This window comes from Sorex fumeus, unplaced genomic scaffold (assembly GCF_029834395.1).
Source record: "Sorex fumeus unplaced genomic scaffold, SorFum_2.1 ptg000098l, whole genome shotgun sequence".
In the NCBI taxonomy this organism is placed as follows: Eukaryota; Metazoa; Chordata; class Mammalia; order Eulipotyphla; family Soricidae; genus Sorex; species Sorex fumeus.
This window is the reverse complement of record NW_026606155.1, coordinates 36010871-36034713: the sequence shown is the minus strand read 5'-3', so window position 1 is coordinate 36034713 and position 23843 is coordinate 36010871. Positions and strand designations below refer to the sequence as shown.

General features: G+C 41.4%; 1 protein-coding gene across 3 annotated transcripts in view; it reads right to left on the bottom strand.

The window, feature by feature from the left end:
- Positions 1-5437: 5437 nt before the first annotated feature.
- RTN1 (reticulon 1) overlaps positions 5438-23843 on the bottom strand; it is a 269417-nt gene continuing 251011 nt past the window's right edge. For all 3 annotated transcript variants that reach the window (XM_056133580.1, XM_056133579.1, XM_056133581.1), the window contains 6 exons: positions 14146-14353; positions 11670-11808; positions 9894-9963; positions 9387-9433; positions 9245-9303; positions 5438-6246 (listed from right to left, as the gene is read on the bottom strand). In XM_056133580.1, coding sequence (XP_055989555.1) covers positions 6204-6246; positions 9245-9303; positions 9387-9433; positions 9894-9963; positions 11670-11808; positions 14146-14353 — 566 coding nt within the window. In that variant the 3' untranslated portion in view covers positions 5438-6203. The remainder of the gene's footprint in view (positions 6247-9244; positions 9304-9386; positions 9434-9893; positions 9964-11669; positions 11809-14145; positions 14354-23843) is intronic.

Genomic DNA, 23843 nt, shown 5'->3' with positions numbered 1-23843 from the left:
ATGTGTGCCCCATCTTAGAGATTAACCTACTGCTCTGCTTGGTATATATACTTGGATTTCTCCGCTTCAGAAAAGCCCACATTCTCTCTTGAGCACCAAAGTCTCTCTCCCCTCTTATTTCCCAAATACACTTGTCTTCACTATTTTCTTCCTTAAATTGTTTTCTGCAAGGACAGGTGATGGGCCAGAGAAAAATTTCACTAGACAGAGGTTAAGGCTGATTTTCCTTTTCTGCAAGGAGCAAATTCTTCCGTCTCGCATGAGGCCACGACAGCCAGAGTTGTCAGGTGCTAGAGATTAATTCTAATGCCCTGAAGATCTAGTGGGAGTCAGGTGAGGTCTGACAACTACCTGGTGGTGAAGTACAAGCACCTGTATGGTAAAGGATCTTCTAAGATGTTAACGAGTGTAGCCCTAAGTCTCTCAGGCACTTCCCAGGTGGCCAAATTAGTAAAATGGATGATACCAGACTCCATTCTGCAGCTAATAACGCTCTTCTCTCCACTTTACATGAGTCACCTGCAGCAATATTTACTGGGATGGTCTTTTTACTCATTATTGCAGTTGTGATACTGATGCATATTAGACTAAGGCAGTACATCAAAATATAAATCAGGAAAAAAACAGATATAAAAAAATCTTAAGATTGTAAAAACCACCTTTAAAAAATCCTTTATAACAAAATAGGAGACTAACACCCAAGAATAGCTGAGATAAGTACCAGGCGGATTACTACATGGCTTTGAGGCCAGCTGCACACGCTAGGGGAAAAGGCAGCTCAGATAGAGAATAGAGCACCAAATAAAGGGTGTTGGGAGGTTTCTCTCAAAATGGGAGATATGTGATGAGAGTAGACTATAGACCGAACATGATTGATGCTCAATGTCTCTTTTGCAAACCACAGCAACTCAAAAGGGAATGCCCTGCCACAGAGGTAGGGCTGGATGGGGGGGTTGGGGGGTGGGAGGGATGCTGGGATTGGTGGGGGTGGAGAATGGGCACTGGTGGAGGGATGGGTACTTGATCATTGTATAACTGAAACCCAAGCACAAAAATTTGTGAGTCTACAACTGTATCTCATGGTGTTTCACTAATAAAAATTTAAGGAAAAAAATCCCTTAAAGGAAAGACAATTATACTTGTCTGTTGTATACTCTCATAGTTTTAGCTGTGCTGACTTGTTAATTATCTATTAATATCCTAGAGTATATTACAGAATTTTGTGCTTTTTCCCACTTAGTTCTGATGTAGGCAGGTAGATAGGAAAAGGCCCTTTGCAATGAAACAAAGTTTCATGGAAGAAGAATTCTAGGAATGACGCACCTTGTGGATACAGAAAACAAAGGCCTGATAAGACCATCCGCAGACCCTCAGGATATAGGCCTCCCCATGAAATTCCTCTTTTTGGACCTCCCTGGTAACCTCCTTAGCAACAGACTTTTACTTGGGAAGAAGCCCCACGTGGGGGCAGGTTGGAGAAACCCTATAAAGGCCACCTGGAACAAAGGAAGGGCGCGCATATGCTGCCTGAGCCCATGTGCTGCTTGTGCCCATGTGGCCAAGCACATGTGGTGCCCGAGCATATGTGTCGCCCGCATCTCCCCTCTTGAGATGTGTACTTTCATGCTTTCGTGTCTAACTTTACTCTCTCTCTCTCTGTCTCTCCCTCTCTCTCTCTCCCCCTCCATGCCTAAAAATCTTCCAAATAAAATCTATTTATTTCACTGCTTGTCTACTACTGAAATTCCTTTCTGCGAGGCGAGACAAGAACCCAGTAACCCTGGGTCCCAAGTGGCAGAGGCGGGTGGGGAGAAAGTGACTGTCTTTCTCCTCCCCCTTCATATAAGTCACCCGTGGGGCCCACCGACATCAGTTCTATATTATGAATCATGTTTTTGTGATAAAATATTGTACAAGATAATTTTAGTGGATATATGGTTCTTTATTTCATGACATAGCCTAGTTTTTATAAATCGATTGTTATTCAAACATTTAGAGTTGTTTTCAGTGTTTGCTATTAAAACACATCATAAGCAGATTTTGGAAAATATCTGGTTCTATATTTTTAAAAGAAATTTCTTGTGATTTAATTGGAATTAAATGCCATGCCTACTCTATCTGAAGATGGGATCTGACAGTGTTTCCAGAAGAATGAAAGTCAAGAGGGGCTCAGCTCCAGAATGACCTTACCAGGTCCACAGCCAAGACAAGTCACCTTTCAAGGGTTCAATCCTATTCATTTCCTTCCCCAAAATTCTTTCAGGACATCTTGGAGGTACTGAAGACCACTAATCTCAAACTGAGGCTACCTGGTAAATTAAAAGAAAAACCTGGTGTACTCCTTGAGTTAATTTATAAAAGGACAAACTTTTGTTTTTATTTTGGGGCTACACCTGGAGATGCTCAGGGCTTACTCCTGGCTCTGTACTGGGGATCACTCCTGGAGTACTCAAGGGATCGTATGGGATACCAGGGATCAAATCCGGATAGATTGGCTGTTTGCAATGCAAGCACTTTACCCAGATGTATTATCTCTCCAGCCCTGGGAAGAACTTTTAAATTAAGATCAGTGGAAATATATTATGAACTATGAGAAAAGTTGATATTCACCTCTAAGATCGAATGTGCAATTAGAGATTGTTTGCATAAGTTCCTCAGAGATGCCTTGACCAGCAGACTGCCCCCATAAATGAGAAGGGGGGCACAAATAACAGTGTGTTTCCCCAGGGTTACATGTGCTTTGTTGAGCTAATGAAACAGGGGGAAGCATTATTGGGAACATGTCTCAGGGAACAGTGAGGCTGGGGGTTGATTCTGTTGGGTGTCACGTATGTGCTGAGCAATGTTGAGGGATGATTTGCTGAACAAATAAACAACGAGACCCCAAGTCACCGCCCACGAACAGCCATTCTGGCTCCTGATCAAGCTGCTTAGACTCAGAAACAAATCTCGGAACCCAGTGGCTTTTGGCAGAAATGCGTCCGGACCCCAAAGTAGGTTACTGTCACTGGGCCATTCCAGGGAGGGAAAGGCTGCTGTTCCTCCCCCTGCTCCCCCTAGGAGGCTCGGTGGCTGCCATCCTCCAGAGGCCATTGGACATTCAGTGACAAGACATGTGGGGCCTCACGGGATGGGGGTGGAGCCAGCCCTTTCCTCCCGTCCCAGTGAGATGCCTACAAACGGCCTTTTTGGCTTCTAATCAAGCTGCTTAACGGCCATGATCCAAGAGACCCTGGAACATGAAATCTCAGAACCCAGCAGGTTTTGTCAGAAATCCCACCAGATTTAATTGTTAAAATTTCGGAATTTCAAAATCACGCAGCCACTACTGCAGCCACGCGACATCATATGTTATTCATAACTAGCAATAGAAAACAAATTGTCTACTGTTGCCTTTTCAACAGATCTGAGTGTTGGGGTAAAGTCCCAAATAATAATGGTGGGTCTGGTGTCAAAATATTAAATATAATCAAAGTAGAGAGAGAGTAATGTGGAAATCATCTGCCCCACAGATAGGGGGAGGGGGAGGGATGAGGGTATACTGGGGTTTTTGGGGGGTAGAGAATGGGCACTGGTGAAGGTATGGGTGTTTCATTGTATGACCGAGACTTAAACCCAAAAGCTTTTTAATTGCTCTTATGGTGGTTCAATAAATAAAATTATAAAAAATTAAAAAAATACTATATGAAGTAAAAAAAATTCTCTTGATCTCATTTAACTATGGTATACAGAATAACTGCATGAGGAAATGTGATGTCAAGGGAGGATGCCTTGATCAGCTGTGACCCCAGAGTATAGGGAGAAAGACATAAAAGGAAAGAAATCAAGGTGTGTGGGGGAAGAAGACGTAAAAGAGAGGAAAAAAAAAAGCCGTATCTCTCATCTCCATGCACCTGCTCCTGCATTCTTCCCCTAAATTCTTCTCCCTCTGCCCCCCTTGCTAGTGTCTCCTTGCTCCATCTTGCTGCCCTGGTCTCTCTCTCTTGTCTCTCATCCCTCATCTCTCATCCCTCATCTCTCTCTCTCTCTCTCTCTCTCTCTCTCTCTCTCTCTCTCTCTCTCTCCAACTCTCTGTATTGGGGGTGGTCACCGCACCCTGTCCAGCAGCAAAATCAACACATCAAAAGCCCTTGTTCTGCTCAAGGGCAAAATATCACTTAGGGGTGTTTCTGTTAAGTCCAAAAACTTAACATCTTAATTAACATCTTAATATTAGTTTGCATGGATACAGTAAGAGATGCACTGAGCTTTTAGTATGGCTCTCCTGGGGAAATCTCGCCACAGACTCAGACTACAGTGCCCAGGCCAGATTAATCATTCCTAACCCTAAGAGAGTCCGAATCTAGTTATTATTTTTTGGATCATGACAGAATTTGTCCATGACCATGCTCTTAACATATAGTTAAGCATTATGGCGCTTTGGTCAGGCCCATTTCAATGCCAAGGTCGTTCACTGCTTGCCCTGGGTCCATCCAATTCCTCGTTGAGACCCTGCTTTTGGGGTGCTAGGAAGAAAGGGCAACTGAGGCTTAAGTCTAGAGAACAGATGCGCAGGAGGTAATATTATCTGGAGTCAATTAACTCCCAAGTTACAAAAGAACAGCATCGACTGTCTTCCTGTGTCTATGCTAAAAGGACATTGCTCTGAATTAACTATGCAAAGGATTAAGGAGACGAGAAAAACAATATTTATAAGTTAACAGAGCATAAAGAAAGAGGTTACAAATAAACACAGAGGAATGGGAGCACTGTGATGGAGTAACCCAATAAATCTAAGCTCCCGGTGGCATGGCAGAAAGGACGAACCAATGTTATCCTACAATCCACTTCTACTTTGTCATCATTAAATTTTTACTCTAACCTAAATACTGTATGCATCTGTGCCTTTGCAATAATGCTTGGCTTTGTAAGATAGAAACTGTCTCCTATTTACAGTCTGTGAAAAAGTAGATGCTTAATAGATTAATTACCAAAGGAAGGAATTCAGAGTAATCTAATTATTGTAGATGAGTATTGAATTGTATTTTGTAAATCGTTTATGGAAGGTTTTATATCATTTTAAAGTTGTTTTAAAAACTATTTTAAATGTCTGCATCAATTCTACAGAGTACACCAATAAAGAATTTACTACTTTTACTTGTCTTCTTTAATTTCTATTATAATTTTTATTTGTTTTTGGGTCACAACTGGCAGTGCTCTCTGAAGACCTTATGTGGCACTGGGATTGAATCTGGGTTGGCCATGCGCAAGATTAGTGCTCTACCTGCTATACTATTGTATTTTTATTATTATCTCAAAGAATCATATACCAGGCTGATATTCTTGCACAAAGGAGTGAAGTGAACACTTGTTCTCCACCTTACCAGCAAATCTTCTGTATAGTGAGTGTCAGAAAGCTTTAGCATTTTCTGGGCAAAAGATAAAAGAGAGGGAGACATTGTACATTTAGTAACATTTATTTATGCATTCAGTATCAAGTACATAAGTGCAAATATCGAGTCCATAATTAAGTCCATTAGGAACTACAGCGTAAGTAATACAAATTGTAATAAAGTCAACATGCTGGTACTTTTTAATTACCATACATGTAAATCAGCCCATCAGTCCCACACAACAAAAGTACTGCGTGTTGGTTTGAGGTTTATTCATTTATTTAAGTTGTACAAAACTGATTACCATAAGGACAGTCAACTGTTTTCATTTTTATGTTGTGTGTGTGTATGTGTGTGTCAGAAAAACACTAAAACATCAGTTTACAATTCTATATATTGTTATTAAAGATTAATCCAACCAGCAACCCAAGGACATGGAAGCGATTTTTCACTATTGCATCAGTGCACTCGGCAGGAAAGGCCTAGCCACAGGGAACATTAGAAGCTACAGGAGCATTGCAGAGAGGAGGAGAAGAACACTGAAGAAGGAAAGATAACTTGGGCTCTCACCATCATGCACTTTTTTTTTAAAGCAACACAAAATTAAAAACCACATCTAATACACTTTTATCTATACTTTAGTGCTTGACACAAGTGACTCAAATATCCTAAGAGTACAGAAACAGCCTAAAAACAGCTGTTTTAAAGGTTGTCTCTAAGATTATTGTACTGGGGGAGGGAAAGAAACAATCAATTTGCAGTAACATGTAAGAACAGCTGTTACCACGGCAGACATTCTTGTGTATGTCCAGTCCCCGGTGGGGTGTCTGTTCACTCAGCATGCCTTTTAGCTCCTGGGATCTTAGCCTGAATCCTAAAAAAAGAAAATTCAATTTCAGAAGGCAGTTATTCTCATTAAGACACACACAGGATGATCTCACTTACATGTGGTCTAGAAAAGCTGAATAAGGGAGTGCAGTATTTGAAAGGGGGATGTCCAGATCACCCTTGACCCCAGAGTATTGGGAGGACAAGGGCAGAGAAGGAAAGAAATTGGGGGAGGGAAGAAGAGATAGACAGGAAGCACTGGGGAGTAGAGGCCAACAAGAACAAGGACATCAGTTGTTATAAAGGAGTGCTCTAGCTAAATATATAAATCACAGTCAAAACAACACTGAAAACAATAGATCCAAACTTCAACAACCAAATTAAAAAAATGTGCCCTCAAAGTGGCGGACTTTGTGGGGGTGGGTGGGAGGGAACCTGGGAATTCCTGGAGAGAGAAGACACTGGTGGTGGGATTGGTACTGGGACATACCAAAACTCAACTATGAATAACTTTATAAATCATGGTTCTTGAATAAAACTTAAAAAATGAAAAAAAAACAGGCAGTCATTCTCAAGTGTTTTAAATAAAATCACTTGATGAGGCCATGGCAAGTTGTTGCTTTTGCTACCTAAATCATCAAATACCTTAATATTTCAGAAGATAGCAAACATTCTGTATATGATTGTGAGCAGTTAGAAAGTATCAGATTGTTAATGACTCAGGAATGACACATTTTTTAAAAGTTGCACTTTTTAGGTAGACAAAGAAGATCAATTTATTTCAGGATTACAGATAGTGCCAAGAACTTAGGCTAACCATTCATCACTGACTCTGGGGCATTTGTGGAAGAAAAGAGGTTACAACTAGCCACTATTCCTGGGCAATGAGCACAAATAGGGCTGGTTCCGGGTGAAGGAACCTATGGTCACTCCAACATAGTCAAACAACCAAGCACATAAACGAAGAAATCTGAGTTCTACAATTGGTCAAAGGCAAAATCAGAGAGTTTGCCTAAAGAACTGAGCTTTCCAGAGAGGAGAGTTTGGAGGGGACTCTGGGCACTGGTGGAGGGAAGCTGACACTCTGGTGGAGGGTGGGTATTTTGTTAGAACATTGTAGGCATGAAACTATCATTAACAGTATTGTAAATCATGGAGTCTCAATATGGCAGCGGGGGAGGGGAAGAGGAAAAAATATAAATCTGACCTCTAGTCTCAACTCTGTAAATACCAGTGTGACATTAAGGACAACTCCTGAACCTTCCTGGTTCTACAGCATCTAGATTTAAAATACTGTTTAAATTTAAAATCTCCAACACCCCCAAACTCCTATTTGCATAATTCTTTGTAGCATTACTTTGAAGCAGGTTAATTGTAGGAGGTGGTTGTTTCATTAAAGCTTTTAGTGCATTATGTGGGTTTTGCTGGGAACGTTTCTTTGTGTCAGCCTCTCTTCTAGGTGACAGTATTCAGTGATCCACAAAGTGGGGCATGGGGGTGGGGGGTGGCAATACTCATGGAACTGTCATGATGGCTGAGGGGCTGGACATAAAGTAAGTGTAGTTTAGTTGTTTAAACAAGAGAAGTGCAGTAAAGATAAGGACCAGGAGGATTGCTCCACAACTTGGAAGCCGGCCTCACATGCAGGGGGAAAAGGCAGCTCAGCTAGAGAAGGGACCACCAAATGAAGGTCGCTTTGCAGGGCCTGCTCGGGATGGGAGATATGTGCTGAAGACAGACTATATACCGAACATGATGGCCACTTAATGCCTGTATTGCAAACCATAACACCCAAAGGAATAGAGAGAGTAAAAGGGAATGCATCTGCCACAAAGGTGGGGGCGGGGATGGAGGGGTGGTGGAAGGGATACTGGGAACATTGGTGGTAGAGAATGGGGACTGGTGGAGGGATGGGTACTCAACCATTGTATGACTGAAATGTAAGCACGAAAGTTTGTAAGTCTGTAACTGTACCTCACGGTGATCCATTAAAAAATTTAAAAGATTAAAAAAATTAAACAAGAGAAGTGCAGATGGTGATAAATGCTATAAATCCAAAGGAGACCAGTAGTGGGAGTGACAGGCAGTGAGTAGCACCCTCGGTACGGGCATGGTCTGTTACACAGGTGGATTCACGGATCTGAGAAACTGATGCCTAAAGGACTGCCAGGGGCCTTGAGGCACACACATGGGCACAATGTTCTTCAGGCAGAGGAAACTGGGAGTCTCTAAAGACAAGCTCAGGGCGGAAGGAGAATAGAGACCAGTATGCTCGGGAAGTGGGGTGGGGGGGCAGTGTTATCTACAGTCTACTGGAACTTGTGGGTCAAAATAAGGTCATCAATTCTAGGAGGAAAAGCCATTGATGAATTTTAGGCAGGGGAGTGATGTGATCTGATTTATGTACTTAAAAGAACTACTGGTGGTGGTGCTGGTGGTGGTGGGGGGGGGGAGGGGGCTGTGGATTTCCAAGCAGCATCCAGGTGACCTAAAAATTCAATGCCTGGGCCACCAAGGCCACACTGGAGAGCGTTCAGGTGTTATAATTTCAGGTATTTAAAAATGTATAGGGTTTGAAGTGATAGTACAGGGGGTAGAGCGCTTCCTTTGTATGCAGCCAACTCAGGTTTGATCCCTGGCATCCTATGTGGTCCCCTGAGCCCTGCTGCCCTGCCAGAAGTCTTTGCAGAGCCAGGAATAAAGCCCAGAGCACCATTAGGTGTGGCCCCCAAATAAAAACAAAACCATTCCCCCCCAAAGATTGAAAGTATTATTTTAACTCATTTTTATTCCAATCAAACTTTATAATTAGTTTTACCTTCCTCAAAAAGTCCTCTCTTTCCCTCTAATTCATCTTGTTCTTAAACCTTGTAAACTTATTTTCTGAAATAAAAAAATGGGAAGGATGTGACTTCCCATCACATAATAAATAAATGACTAAAATTCAGCCTATTATTTTATTAACCTTCCAGTAGCCCTTTCTAATCCACTCAAATTCCTGCTACAACATCTCTCTTTTTTATGAGTTGCTCTAATTAACTTACTTTGCCACAACAGCATTTATGTGGGTCCTCACAAGTCCCAGATATTGGTCAATCTGTGCCTGCAGAGACAAAGAACCATGAAGACAACCAAAGATCACAAGACCAAATTTGATGTAAATATCTGACATCACATAGGACTTACCTGGTGCTTAACATACACTACAGGTAGAGTAAACATTGAGACCACAGCTGGAATGCAAAACAAATAAAGTATTAAAATTCTGAGAGTAAGAATACGTTCACTGAGACATTTTATAGTTATATAAAATTATAGCATCACTTATGATGTCAAACTTCTAAATAAAAGATGGCAGAGTTAGCCATTAGGAAAATGTAGGGATTCTGCCTCCTTTCCAGATACTTCTGGAAGGAGAGAGAATGGAGGAGCCCCCAGCAGTTCTGGCTATAACAGCCTTTGTAAACAGATATATGTTTGGAGTAAAAACCAGCTGTAGTTGAAGGAAACCAAAACACCTTAGTCAGAGAAACTAAGTATTAATGTATTAGATACTATCCTCTTTATTAAACTGTGGTGGTGAGGGAAATGTTCTGCACCCAGGGATTTCTGGCATTTGTTCCATATAAGCCACCACAATTTGATGTTCACGGAGGGTGTCAGGGAAGCCCAGACCCACTCGGCCGCTCTTACCCATGAGCAACAGGGTCAGTCCATTGAAGAGCGCGCCCACATAAGTCAGGAGCCACATCAGGACTGCAAACTGGAGAATGAAATGATCATGTATATTAGCATTTTTGTAAAACTCAAGAAGTATCTCATTTCCTTGGTTTTTCTATTACATTGGGAATAGGAGTCAAAATCTATCATGGTCTCCATAGGAAAGGTCTCCATGTAAGCCCATGTACAGTCCTCACAGAATGATGACTAACAGAGGATCAGCTTTTTCTTCTCTGGAAACCCTTAGGAGAGCTGTTAGACTCAAAGTTGAGAGGCTCAAAGGAATAAAAACCTGAAAAAGGTGTGTCACCAAACTGTGGTCCATAGCCTCCTTTTCTAAGGACCCACAATTTCAGATAAGTTTGAAGTCTTTAAACAGCCATAGAAATTGGGTCAGTGCTGGAGGGATCCTGGTACTTTGGTGGTGGGCATGGTACAGCAGCACCATAGCATAAAATAAATAAATAAATAAATAAATAAATACAAGTAATATAGTTTTTATAAGATCTAAACAAGAATACTATTTTATGACATGAAAACAGTGCAGTGGGTAGAGCGTTTGCGGCCAACCCGCGTTTGATCTCCAGCATCCCACATGGTCCTCTGAGCGTTGCCTGGAGTAATTCCAGAGTGCAGAGTCAGGAGGAAGCCTGAGCATTGCTGGGTGTGACCCAAATAGCAAAAACAAAAAGAAGTATGAAATTCAATTTCATACTATTCAACTTCCACTATTCATAGTGTTTTATTGGCACTCAGCCACAGTCATTCATTTATGGACTGCTGTTGGCTGTTTTCCAACTATAGTGATAAAATTGAATACCTACCAACAGAGATCATTGGCTCCAGAGTCGAAAACATTTTTGGACCTTTAGAGACAAGTCTTGCCACCTCTGTTCCAGTCTACTGATTTTACATTTGGAAAAATAGAAATGCTACTTCTTAAAAAGCCCTAGGGCAAATAATTGCAACTTTCCTGGCATCTCTCTTTAGTCATTATTTGGCACAATGCTGCTATTCCAGAAAAGCAGGAGGTTTTTCTTCAGGCTCAAGCCTTCCTTCTCTCCTGCTTTTCCTTGAACTGTTAGAGGGCTGATGCCGGTTCAATATCCCAGTCTGATACCTAAAAGTGCTTGAGGTTAGCACAGGAGACTCTCAACAACTGACCTTTGTCCAATCAGGATTAGCTTTGCTTTACCATGGAAGTCACAAGGTGGTTAGAGCAGTTTCTCCACAGACACAGAGTTCCATGAGAGCACAGGGAATAATACCCAGATGCATGGTCCCCGGCCCTGCAGGGGCCCAACTCACAGCCTGCACTGTGTACAGACATGTGAATTGCTTACTATTAACAGAGTCCCGAGTTTCTTTCAATGAAAAAAGTCCCTTATATTTTTCACATCTTTCAAGCTGGGATTTTATTTAAAACTAAGTTTAGGTAAGTGACCAAGGAATTGAAGTTGGTAAGGAGAAACTACCAGTGTACCAGAGAATATATAGAATGAGAGGCCACATGTATGATCTGAGCTTGTTCTCAGCTCTGTCAGTGACTCACTGGTGTCTTAACCTTTCTGAGTCACACTTCTGGCATCTGTACAGTGAGGGGACTGAGTTCGGCAGCTGGAGGCTTTCTACCTCTAGAATATAATTAATACTTACTTTTTATTCTCCACTGTGTGGTGGCTTATAATATTATACTGCCAGGGAAAACAAGACTCAACTCTGTAAGGTGAAAAGCTGAAGTAGCCGTACCTTCAAGGAATCCACGAGGTCCTGGACGAGGAAGAGCCGCCTTAGTTCTTTCAGTGTGTTGTTCACATAGAACTGCAGGCAGTCCGTGTATTTCTGAATCTGCTCCTGGGAAAGGGTGATCTCCAGCTCCAGGTAGGTCCTGCCAAAAAAAAATCATCCCCACGGAAGCTCCATCAAAGAGGGGTGTGTGTGGGGTGTGTGTGTGTGTATGTGTGTGTGTGTGTGTGTGTGTGTGTGTGTGTGTGTGTTGTGTTTGACCATTGTTGTCCCATAAAGCTATTACAGATTGAGCTAATAATTCAGAGCAGCTCTCTGGGAGCAGAGAAGAGTAATTCCCTAGTTGATTCACAGGCTGACTCTCCATCATTCCTGGCTTACCAGGTAATTGTGGAATCTTCATTTCCTCTTTGTTGCATGGAGACAAGTTGCTTCTTTAAATAAGTAAAGTAAAATTTAAAGTAAATTTTAAGCAGGTTTTTTCTTTCTTGGGTTTTTTTTGTTATCCAAAACTCTAAAATTTCATGTTTAAATTCTGGAACCTATATTCAGGTTTTTATCAAGAAAACCCTGAAACTCAAGTGACCTGAGCCATGTTGAAGTGCTCACAGGGTTTATTACAGGAAGTTGCATTTCTAGTAGCTTCATTTTTTTATTTGTTTAAATGATGAAATGTGGCTCCTGGGTGGATAAACCAGGCTGGTTCATATTTATGTGAGTTCACCCATCTTTGATTTGGGCATCCTCCTAGTAACAGACCAGCCTTTCATCCTTTCTGTCCCTCTGATCTGTTTCACAATGTGCCATGTTGTCTACACAGAATGGTCCTAACAATTCTCATCAATCCCTGTGACTTGAGATAACATGGATAAAGCAGTGGTTGGCTTGAGTTTTAGGGAGTTAGTGATGAACTTTTAAGGTATTTCTCTTTTTTATGAAAAAAAAAGTTATCACTTATTTTGAATTGTATGTATTCAGAGCCAGTTATTTTCTTTACTGATAAAAACAACTCAGCCCCCAAAGTTTTAGTTTAAATTTATCTCCTTAAAGAAGATGAAGCAGTTGAGCTAACTGTGGTTAGAGACCTGGTCCTATAACTGGACAAAATTAGAAAAACGGGAAATGAGATCTTAGGAAATAATCTCCCAGTTTTGCAGGCCAAAACATGCAAGAATCCAACCCTGTCTGGATGTCTGAGGGAAGGAAAGGGGCGGCTAGACCACTAAGGGGCACTGTCTTCCTCTGTTCTTGCTACCTTTGAGGTGGAGCTTGTGCAACCAAGTTACAGTCCGTAAGATACATGAACTCCACATTAGATGATCAATGAGGTGGAATCCAGACGCTGGAAGTGAGATCTGGTAAGCAGCCTTTTCCCTTTCCCAGCAAGTCCCCACTGATGCATACCATTCCCCTCCCACCTTGATGAGCATGGAGTCCCAAAGCCTTGATGCTGCTGACTGGTGAGGGAGAGCCAGGAGGAGTCACAAGCCACAATGAAGTTCTTCCCATGTGTGGCTCCCAGGACTATGAGACCTCCACCTTTTGGGTAGTGATGAGACCAGAGCAGCAGGAAGCCTGCATGGTGGACCAGTACTGGGCTACATGGTGGGCTGTATGTGTGTACGGGGCAGGAAGAAACAGGATACCAGCTCCTATAAGTTGCTGTGGCTCATGGGCTAGGATCAAAGGGGTGGAACTGGAAGCCAGAAAGTCAGCAGGGTTAATGCCGCCTTCTGCCATATTTCCTATGTCCTCTTAGAATATTCCCTCTAGGAATAAAAAGCCTGCTCTTCCCTGTCCATTCTATCCTGAAGGCCCAGTACAGAATGCATTGTTATGAACTTGTATCCCTCAGACGTTGATTCTCTGGTATTAAACTCCCAGAGAAAGCATGGGAATAAAAAGCCAAACCCCACCGTCTTGACTTTGTTTTATTTACACCTCGTGTGACTATATGTAACTCACTTTGCTTCTTAAAAACCTTAGCTTTTTTCTTCCCTAAATAGCATAATGATAGTATAATGCTCTGCTTTCTTCACAGAGTTGGGAGGATTAACCACCGAAACACTCTTTAAGTCATAAACATGGGCCACATGGAAGGGACTGTCATGAATGCTGGTAAGAATTAAGTATGCAATAGCTAAGTATAATTTAGGCTATAGGAACGACATGAATGCAGAGCAAACATACATGCTTCATCTCTCGTTAGCAGTCACTGAAATGTGAAAACCCCAATAAGATGATGTAAGAACAGAGATAAATGGTTTGGTCTTCAAAGTTCTCCAGAAGCCTTCAATTTTAAGAGACAAGAGTATCAAGAGGCCTGTGAGGTCTCAGAGGAGCCTGACTCAGAGTGGCACTGGGAGCTGAAATTAGGGAGAGTCTGCTTGATATCCCGCCAGTAGAGCAGGTCAATAGCTGTAGGGAGATAAGAGCATTGTAAGAGCTCGGGCCAGGGCTGGGCGCGCTGGGCACTTACTTGAATGGGTGGCCTTCATCGGTCTTCTGCACAGCTTGTAAAACAGATTTGTAGATGCGGAAGCTTATGGTGGCAGAGAGCGCTGCCAGGGCCAGGTAGGCCACAACACTCACAACGCTGAACTGGGTGAGCGAGAAGAGCAGCAGCAGGCAGCTCCCAAACACTATGCCAGTCTGCTTGATGTCCCGCCAGTAGAGCAGGTCAATAGCTGTAGAGAGACAAGAAGCACACACACCTTTTAATGCTGACAGTGCTGTAGGGGAGACCCCATGGCCCATCCTGCAAAGCCTTGGTTTGGGAGGCTTCTCACCTGGCCTGTGTGTTCCTTTTTTAAAAAAGAAAACCAGGTTAGTAGACTTAGAGCCACACCCAGGATATGTAGTGTTATTTCATTTTGCATGGGAAGAACCTTTGCTGACCCTGAGGACAGTTCATTTTGCAGATAAGAAAAATGTGGCTTGGGGCTGGAGCGAGAGTACAATGGGTAGGGCGTTTGCCCTGCACACTGCCGACCCTGGTTCAATCCCCGGCAACCCATATGGTCCCCCGAGCACCACCAGAAGCGATTCCTGAGTGCAGAGCCAGGAGTAACTCCTGAGTCACTAGGTGTGACCCAAAAAGAAAAAAAAGTGGCTGACTGTCCAGACATCAAAAATCTGTGAGTCTGTTTTGCTAGACTACCATATTAGGGCAGCGGCCTGAGATACAAGACAACAGTGGATGTTTCAGAGAACTCTGAGAAGAGTCCATTCTCTTCTCCTGGATGCAGGACTACATGAGCCCTTCCTAGCCTGTTGACTATGGAGTTCTTAGAGGCAAACATTCGTCATACCAACAAATGGTCCTTCAGGGGAGTAGGGGTGGCAATGGAGAGAACAGAGTTTCTGGAGATGCTGACTGTGGAAGCATGGCAGCTGGTCTGGGAGACCCAGGCCATGCTAAAGGCTTGTGAACAGATGTGGTGTGTGTCCCAAATAAGCAAAACCAAAGGGTTAGAGGCTGTGTCAAGAAATTCTGAGGCTGATATTTGAATTAAATGATTTTGTGTATTGTTTGTTCACTTGTGTTCTGTCACTGTCACTGTCCTCCCATTGTTCATCGATTTGCTCGAGCTGGCCCTGTAATGTCTCCATTGTGACAATTGTTACTGCGTTTGGCATATCAAATATGTCACGGGTAGCTTGCCAGGCTTTGCCGTGTGAGTGAGATACTCTCGGTAGCTTGTCGGGCTCTCCAAGAGGAGCGGAGGAATCGAACTCGGGTCGGCCATGTTGGCCGCTTGCAAGGCAAATGCCCTACCCTCTGTGCTATCGCTCCAGCCCTTATGTTCAGTGCCTAAAAATCTAGAATACAAGCTTTAAATTTTATATCATATCAACAATTCAATTATCTTTTCAATTTTGAAGCTAAATTAAAAGAATAAAGCAGTTTGCGATACAAAATGGGAATATTTTGGATAATTCAGCCAGCAGATTATTAAAAAAGCATAGAAGCCTTGCTGAAGAATATATACAAATTTATTTTCCAGTTAGGCAAGTAAATTATATAACTGATATGTAATACTATCTAAGTTTAAAGTATACAATGTTTTCATTTTTGTTATTTTTTGCAGGGGGGGGAGGGTTTCACACCGGCACTATGCTCTTTTCTCAGGGATCACTCTTGGTGATGCTCAGGGGACTATATTTGGTGCCAGGGATCAAACCCAGAATAGTCATATGCAAGGCAAATGAATTTCCCCTGTACTATCTTTCTGGCCCCACAAAGTGTTAATTTGACATAATTATAGTATCACCATCTGAGTATTAGCTAACATTTCTATTAAATCAGATAATCAATATTTTGTTTTGGTGTGATAAAATGTCTGCTAGTTTAGATATCACTGTCACTGTCACTGTCCTCCTGTTGTTCATCAATTTGCTCAAGCGGGCCTAGTAACGTCTCCATTGTGACAATTGTTACTGCGTTTGGCATATTGAATATGTCACGGATAGCTTGCCAGGTTTTGCCGTGTGGGCGAGATACTCTTGGTAGCTTGTTGGGCTCTCCAAGAGGGGCGGGGGAATCGAACTTGGCTCGGCCATGTTGGCTGTTTGCAAGGCAAACGCCCTACCCGCTGTGCTATTGCTCCAGCCCAGTTTAGATATATAATGTGCATTGGTTCTGGAAATCACTATCTTCTAGCTGTAGGTTTATACTCTTTGACCAATAGCTCCTCAACTAATTCCCCATAAGTCCCTGGTTTTGATTCTACTTCTAGTTCTACAAGCAAGACCAGGTTTTTAAGATTGTATGTACAAGTTATATCACATGGTATTTGTCTTAATCTGACGTATATTAGTTAGCACAATGCTCATTCACACAAAAACATGCCATAAGGGGATTCTTTAGCATGTTATGTCAACTTTTCAGAAAGAAAAAATAGCACTGTAGCACCATCCTCCTGTTGTTCACCGATTTGCTCAAGTGGGCACCAGTAATGTCTGCATTGTGAGACTTGTTACTGTTTTTGGCACATTGAATACACCACAGCGGGATACTCTTGGTAGCTTGCTGAGCTCTCTGAGAGGGACAGAGGAATGAGATGGAGAATCAGATGGAGGAATAAGACAGTGAATAAGACACAAAATTCTCTCTCAAATGCACAGGAATAGCATAAGCTACTGCCCAATAAAAGTGGCAGTAGCTTATGCTATTCCAGGGCAGTATACCTGTAAGCATCTAGTTTATAGAAGAGAATAGGTCATTTGCTCCCTGGAAAATGAAGGTGACCAATGAGAGGCTGACAAGAGCAGAGTTAGCTACTAAAGAGCAAAGCAGGACACTAGTAACCTGAGGAATGTCCCACACAGACTTACCTCTGTTTGGCTGGGGAGTAAATATAAGATAAAGGGATTTTTAAAAACCAGCCTAAGGATCCTCAGCAATCTGAGGATCGCACTGTTGCACTGTCCTCCTGTTGTTCATCGGGTTGCTCGAGCGGGCCCAGTAATGTCTCCATTGTGAGACTTCTTGTTACTGTGTTTGGCATATTGAATACATCACGGGTAGCTTGCCCGGCTTTGCCATGTGGGCGAGATACTCTCGGTAGCTTGCTGGGCTTTCCGAGAGGGGCGGAGGAATTGAACCCAGCTCGGCTGGGCTGGCCATGCACAAGCAAATGCCCTACCGCTGTATGATCGCTCCAGCCCAATCTGAGGATGGAGGAAAAAAAATTTTTGTATAAATCTGCCATCCATCAAAGCCACTTTCATTTCCTATGCCAAATCACCAGTTAGACCATCTCTACACATTTCTCTATGAAAATTTTATTCCTAGGCATGAATTCTTTTTATTTGCAAAGTATTTAGCATTTTCTGCAATGCAAAGATCCCAGAAAGGTGTAATGTGGGCTGGATAGGTAGTACAGCAGGGAGGCACTTGTCATACATGTGGCCAACCTTGGTTTGATTCCCCAGCACCCTGTATGGTTCCCTCAAGCCCCACCAGGAATGATCCCTGAGCACAGAGCCCTGAGAACTTCTAGGTGTGCTCCCCACTGCCACCACAAAACAGAACAAAACAAAAACTAAAAACAACCAGAGAAAGATACTGTATTATAGTGATAATGCAAGTAGAGATAATGCTTGCCATTTAAAACACAGTACAAATGAGCACAACAAATGGTTTTTCTTTAATAATATTTTGTTGAGAGCTCCAAAGTGAGAACAGTTTTCAGCAGAGAAGAGCCACTTTTGAAAGCCAAGAACCCTAAGAATCCATGTGGCAGAAGAGGAAGGAACCTTGAAAAGCCTGGTCCTCTGAAGCTGAATATGGAGACAATAAATTGAGGTGAGCTTAAATGGTAAGGCTCCCTGGGCATCTGGAGCCTCCTCAGAAGTATTATTTCCTGAGGGGGAAGGGAAATGGGAATGAAAAGGAGAGTAAAGCATCCGAGTAAAGCATCCCTGTTATCTGAAGCATCACTGTTGTCTGAATTATTATCTCTTCCACATATGTGTGAGGTGGCAGGAATATAAAAATAAGTGGATTGTTTAAAATCAAAATAAGAAACCCATTATAAGGCACACATTTCTGTTTTATGAGACCCAAAGATATACATGGCAGACACATCTGGGAATGAAAAGACAGAATGATCTGTGCTAAAGGGGGTTCTCCCCAGTGCTGGGACGGGGGGCTGATTTGCATCTTGGTACAGGGGCACAGGGGACCATGTTCGTAGTTCAAAACAAAGACAGAATCTGCTATTTTCAGGATTCTACCCTGTTTACAGACTACTTACACCTTTTAAAAATAATGTGCCATTTACAGGAGTGTTCTGAATCTCTGGAGGCTTGTGCAGACAGGTGGAGAAAGTGAGGCACTACTGGTATTTACTAGGAGTTTACCTGAAAGAATCTGTGGGCAGATAATGTCAACTGTTAACTAAGTAACACTGCTCTGCTGTCTGGTCCTTACACAATGGGTCTTTCAATCTACTTACTAAAGTGGCTGTCAATGTACAATGAGAAAGGTGACAAAAGATTTATCTCTTTGTTTTGTTTTGTTTTGGGGTGATACTGGAGGTGATCACTGAAGTCATAAGACTGGAGGGATTATTCCTGGCTTTGTGTTCAGGGATCATTCATGGAAGTGTCAGGAAACCCCTGGCTCTAAGACTTAGTACCTCAAAGGTAGTGTCTCAGGAACGCTTTTTATGCAATTTTCTTTTTTTGCTGCTGCTGAAAGGGTACTTACTGTGGATATGTTGGATTAAATAAAATATGCTATCAAAATTAATTTTACCTTTTCACTTTAATGTGACTATGAGAAAATTTTAAATTATATTGTGGCCATATTTAGAAAAATACAGGAAGGACTAAACAGAATTGGACAAGAATCAATTGAACAATTGAGTAAGAGGAGAGCCAGGAAGTATGGAGGGTATGTATGGCAATAGGATCTCTAGTGTATCCAGTCAACAGGGTTAGAGGCTGGGGGTTCTGGTCAACTGATGGTGGTCCTGACCCAGGACAGGGGATTGTGGCAAGGAGACAATCAGAGGAGTCCAAGGTTCAGCTAAAAAGACGGAAATGAACTACCATGTGCTCAGGCTGGGACTGTTGGGAAGAGAGGGGTAGGGAGGATGGCAACGGCAAACAGTGACAAACTGTGTGGTCAGAGTGTTGGTAAATGGCCCAGAGCACTGTTGGCTGAGTCAGATAGGTAGAAAGCAGTGGTGTGATCAAATAAGAGCATTTCTATGTTCCAGTCTGCTGTGGAAATGCTGGTTTTTTCACTTCTGGAGCGACAGCACAGTGGTAGGGTGTTTGCCTTGAATGTGGCTGGCCCGGCCAACTCAGGTTCAATTCCATCATCCCTCTTGGAGAGCCCGGCAAAGTACCGAGAGTATCTCGCCCGCACAGCAAAGCCTGGCAAGGTACCTGTGACGCATTCATATGCCAAACACAGTAACAAGTCTCACAATGGAGACATTTCCGGGCCTGCTTGAGCAACTCGATGAACAACAGCAGGACAGTGCTACAGTGCTAGTTTTGCTTAGATTGAAGAAAATGTGTGTAGGAAGCTTTCTTTATATAATAAATTTTCAAATTTATTAAATAAATTGTTACTGTTTTGTATATGCCATTAGGCAACACTAGCACGTGACAGGGTGAATGAAGACGTTACTGGCACCCGCTTGAGCAAATCAATGAACAACGGGATGATAGTGATAGTGATAAAATAAATTAAGTATCAAATTAAGGAAAAAGAGGTTATGAACAAAATTTTTTAATAATCTGTATACATACATATGTTTATGTTAATATATGTATATATATTTTTAGCTGCAACAGATTATCTCAAATTGACTTTACAAAATTTAATAAAGTTCAGTACAATAAAGTATGGATAGCTTGTATCTTATTTCATTATTGTAATGCAGAAAGATCAGACAGACTTTAAAATTAAAGCTATTTTGCTAAAGAGCAAGAATTGACTTGAAAATAGAGATTAGTGTATCCCATCAATTTAATAAATGGGCTGGTCTTTGGTATCTCATCTTAGTCCCTAAACCACAGGTGAGAATGAGCACTGCAGGGGCTTAGGGCTGACTTAGAAGTAATTCAGTCAGGGAATCATTGGCAAATAGGCAAAAATTAAGAATCCTGCTTTCAGATACTGAAATCTGCGTTTCCTAACTTAAACATGAACACTAGAAATGATTCAAGGTTTGAATTAAAAATTTCTATTTATTGATTTTGAGGGGAAGGGTTTGGCCATACCTAAAGGTGTTCAGAACTTACTCTTGGCTCTGTGCTCAAGGATCATCACACCCAGCAATGCTCAGGGGAACTGCATTTGGTTCCAGGGATTGAACCCAGGTGAGCTGTATGCAAAGCAAAAGTCCTAAATCCTGTACTATCTACTATCCCTTCAGTCCCTCGAATTAATAGCTTAATGGAATATCAACTTTCTAGAAATAAATTCTTTTACAGGATCCAACATCTTTTGATTTGGTGAAATTACTTCAAGTATATTGAATTATATGATGCAATAAAAGCTTCAGTATTTAGGGAGTTTATTAAAAATGTATCAAATGGGAAGAGTTAAACAGCTATTAATACTTGTTATTTATAAGAAAAATGTGATATAAGTGAATGCTTTTGAGATGACAAATTAAAGTTAACTTTTGATATATATATAAATGCTTTTCAAGTGACAAATTCTTAAAATTAGAGCTAATTTTAAGAAAGCAGATGAAAATTCCTGCTCATAAATAATATCAGCATTTCAACAAAAGAATGGTTGAAATGATATGCAACTGACTTTTACTTAGGAAATATTTAATAATGCACTACTCCATGGAGTTATTGGCTAGAATGATTAGAAAGTCAGAAAACTTCAGTCCTTTAGAAGTCCCCCAAAGAACTTGTAAAGTCTTTTCTATCCATAGCAGTGATAGAAGAGCCAGTTTCTCTGACTGATTTTCATAGGACAAACAAAACACCATCATAAAAAGTTAAGAATAAACAGTTGAAACTTCACCCACTTTTGCCATTAAACTGGAGAAGCTTAGTGGAATAGCACTGTAGCACTGTCCTCCTGTTCATTGATTTGCTCGAGTGGGCACCAGTAACGCCTCCATTGTGAGACTTGTTGTTACTGTTTTTGGCATATCGAATATGTCACAGGGATCTTGCCAGGCTCTTGGTAGCTTGCCGGGTTCTCCAAGAGAGGCAGAGGAATCGAACCCGTGTTGGCCACGTGCAAGGCAAACGCCCTATCTGCTATTGCTCCAGTGGAAAATAGAGGTAAACATTTAAAAATGATCTGGTCTAGTTAACTCATCCATGAGTTTCATCCCTGAGCCCAAAAGCTAGAGAAGGAACTTTTATGGATAAGAGACAACTGCGGTGGTTCCATTTCCCAGAGTCCTTCCTTCACACCCCCTAAATTTAGCCAATGTGACAGACAAGAGAAAAGGGCCAATGCCACTTCAGTGATTTACATCATCTGGTGGAAAAGTTGGAGGGGAAAAAAAAACCCACAATGTCTTCTGCTTCTTGTATGAAGTAAAAAATTGAGACATTTCATTTAATTCTCAGAAAATTCTCTACCCTAAATGAGTGCAGGTGGAACAGTGGCAAAGAGGGTCTGATTGCCACAGGCAGCAAAAATCTCTGGCACCTTTCTTCCTAGGAAGACAAAAGCAAAAGAATTTGCCTAATAACTGCCCTAGAGATTGGACTGAAGTTAAAATCCTTTCTGTCTGTGGGGGATTCAATTTCCTCGGTTAACTAAAAGCTGAACGTGATTTCTGTTTGCTAGTTCTCAGCACAACTACATTCTCTGTGGTGAAAAGTCAATACAGTGATACAGAAGCCCTTTGGTACCTTGATGGACAGAATCTGGTCAGGAAAGGAAAGCACAGGCAGGGCCAGTATTTTATCACTGTATCCAGCTACACTTCCTGCTAAGCTTCCAGTAAACAGCTCAAAGGAGATGAGCAGAGATGGATGTAGAGAGACGAGTTTTGGGAACGTGATAGTTAAGTAAGGGAGGCACATAGAAGGATTTTTCCCTTTTTTTCTCTTTTTGGTTGGGAGGTAGTTAATACAGAATGTCCTTATGTACTAGTTCTTTGAGTTTTCTGAATGAATGAAAATACAAAATTATTCATGTGGTCGGTTGCTCACTAGCCATAATTAGACATCAAATCTTTAAATACCTTCTTAAAATTCATCACTATGCTGGAGAAGAAAAGAACCACTTAGGTACTGTTACTGTTAATTGAGTTACTGTGTTTATTTTTTCTCTAAAAGAAAAAAAGGGAAAAAAGATAGTTACTGGATCTCTTTCAACCAACACTGTAACAGCAAAAGTTTTTCTTGAACTGAAAACATGTTAAGTCTAGGAAAAAGAATGATCTTTCACTGCACCTTACTCTGTTTAGTAATAATGTTATGTCCTTCCAGATCCTTTTACCACTATGTTCAGTGAGATGTTTCTGAGGCAGAAGGTAAAATGTGATTCCATTTGAAATATACCCATTGTGAAATAGGTGAACGGCAATAATTCCAAAAATTAAAAACATATATACTTTATATTTGTTCAAAATTAATTCCAGTTCAGGCAAGGAACATGTATGTAAAGATGGAATTGTCTGATACCTCCGCTTGCAACAATAAAGAAGAATTAAGAATTTGACTTTGTGAAATACAACTTTGCTCAGATTTAACTTAAAAAATATAGCTCAAAATTATTTAAAGGGAAAAGAACACCACTAAAATCCTCTAATAATTCAAAAGGTAGTATGCACACCTATTACTGTTTTTAATGAAATAATGAAATTACTGTACTTAGTACAATAACCAAGTTATGGAAACAACTCAGATGAATGGATCAAGAAATTGTGGTATACATACATAATTGAATAAAACTCATGCAATTTGTCATGACATGGATGGAACTAGAGGATATCATGCTGAGTGAAATCAGTCAGGAGGAAAGGCATAGATACAGAATGATATCTCTCTTACGTGGGATTTAAAAATACCAGTAAGAGAGCAACAAAGGAGCGAAGGCATCACAATGTTGAACTGGGGTGTGTAATGAGGGGGCAGAGTTGAAAGTGAAGGGCTTTGGGGTCCTTGGTGGAGGAGGAAGGTACATTCGTGATGAGTATGGTGTTGGAATTAAGTGCATGGGAAACCATCATCAACAGTATTGAAATTCATAGAGCTCCAATAGTTTTAAAAAATTTTCTAATAATTTCATCTTAGTTAAAATATAGTTTGAATTTTGTATATAGCTACAATTATCAACATTTTAACATAGCTGTTATTGCTGTTCGATTTTAAAGAATTATTGTCCAATTCTTTTTTTTGGGGGAGTCACACCCGGCAATGCTCAGGGGTTACTCCTGGTTCTGCACTCAGGAATCACTCCTGGCAGTGCTTGGGGGACCATATGGGATGTTGAGAATCAAACCCGGGTCAGCCGTGTGCAAGGCAAATGCCCTACCCTCTGTGCTATCGCTTCAGCCCCTTACTGTTCAATTCTTAAATTCAAATTGTATAAGGTTGTCAATTTGCCTGTACGTACTTTCACAAGAATTGGGAAAGCAGTAAGACACATGATCAAAGATGTATACAATTTAGGAGATCAGGCTGAGAATGACGGGATCACCAAATAAAAAATTTAATTTTTAGAAA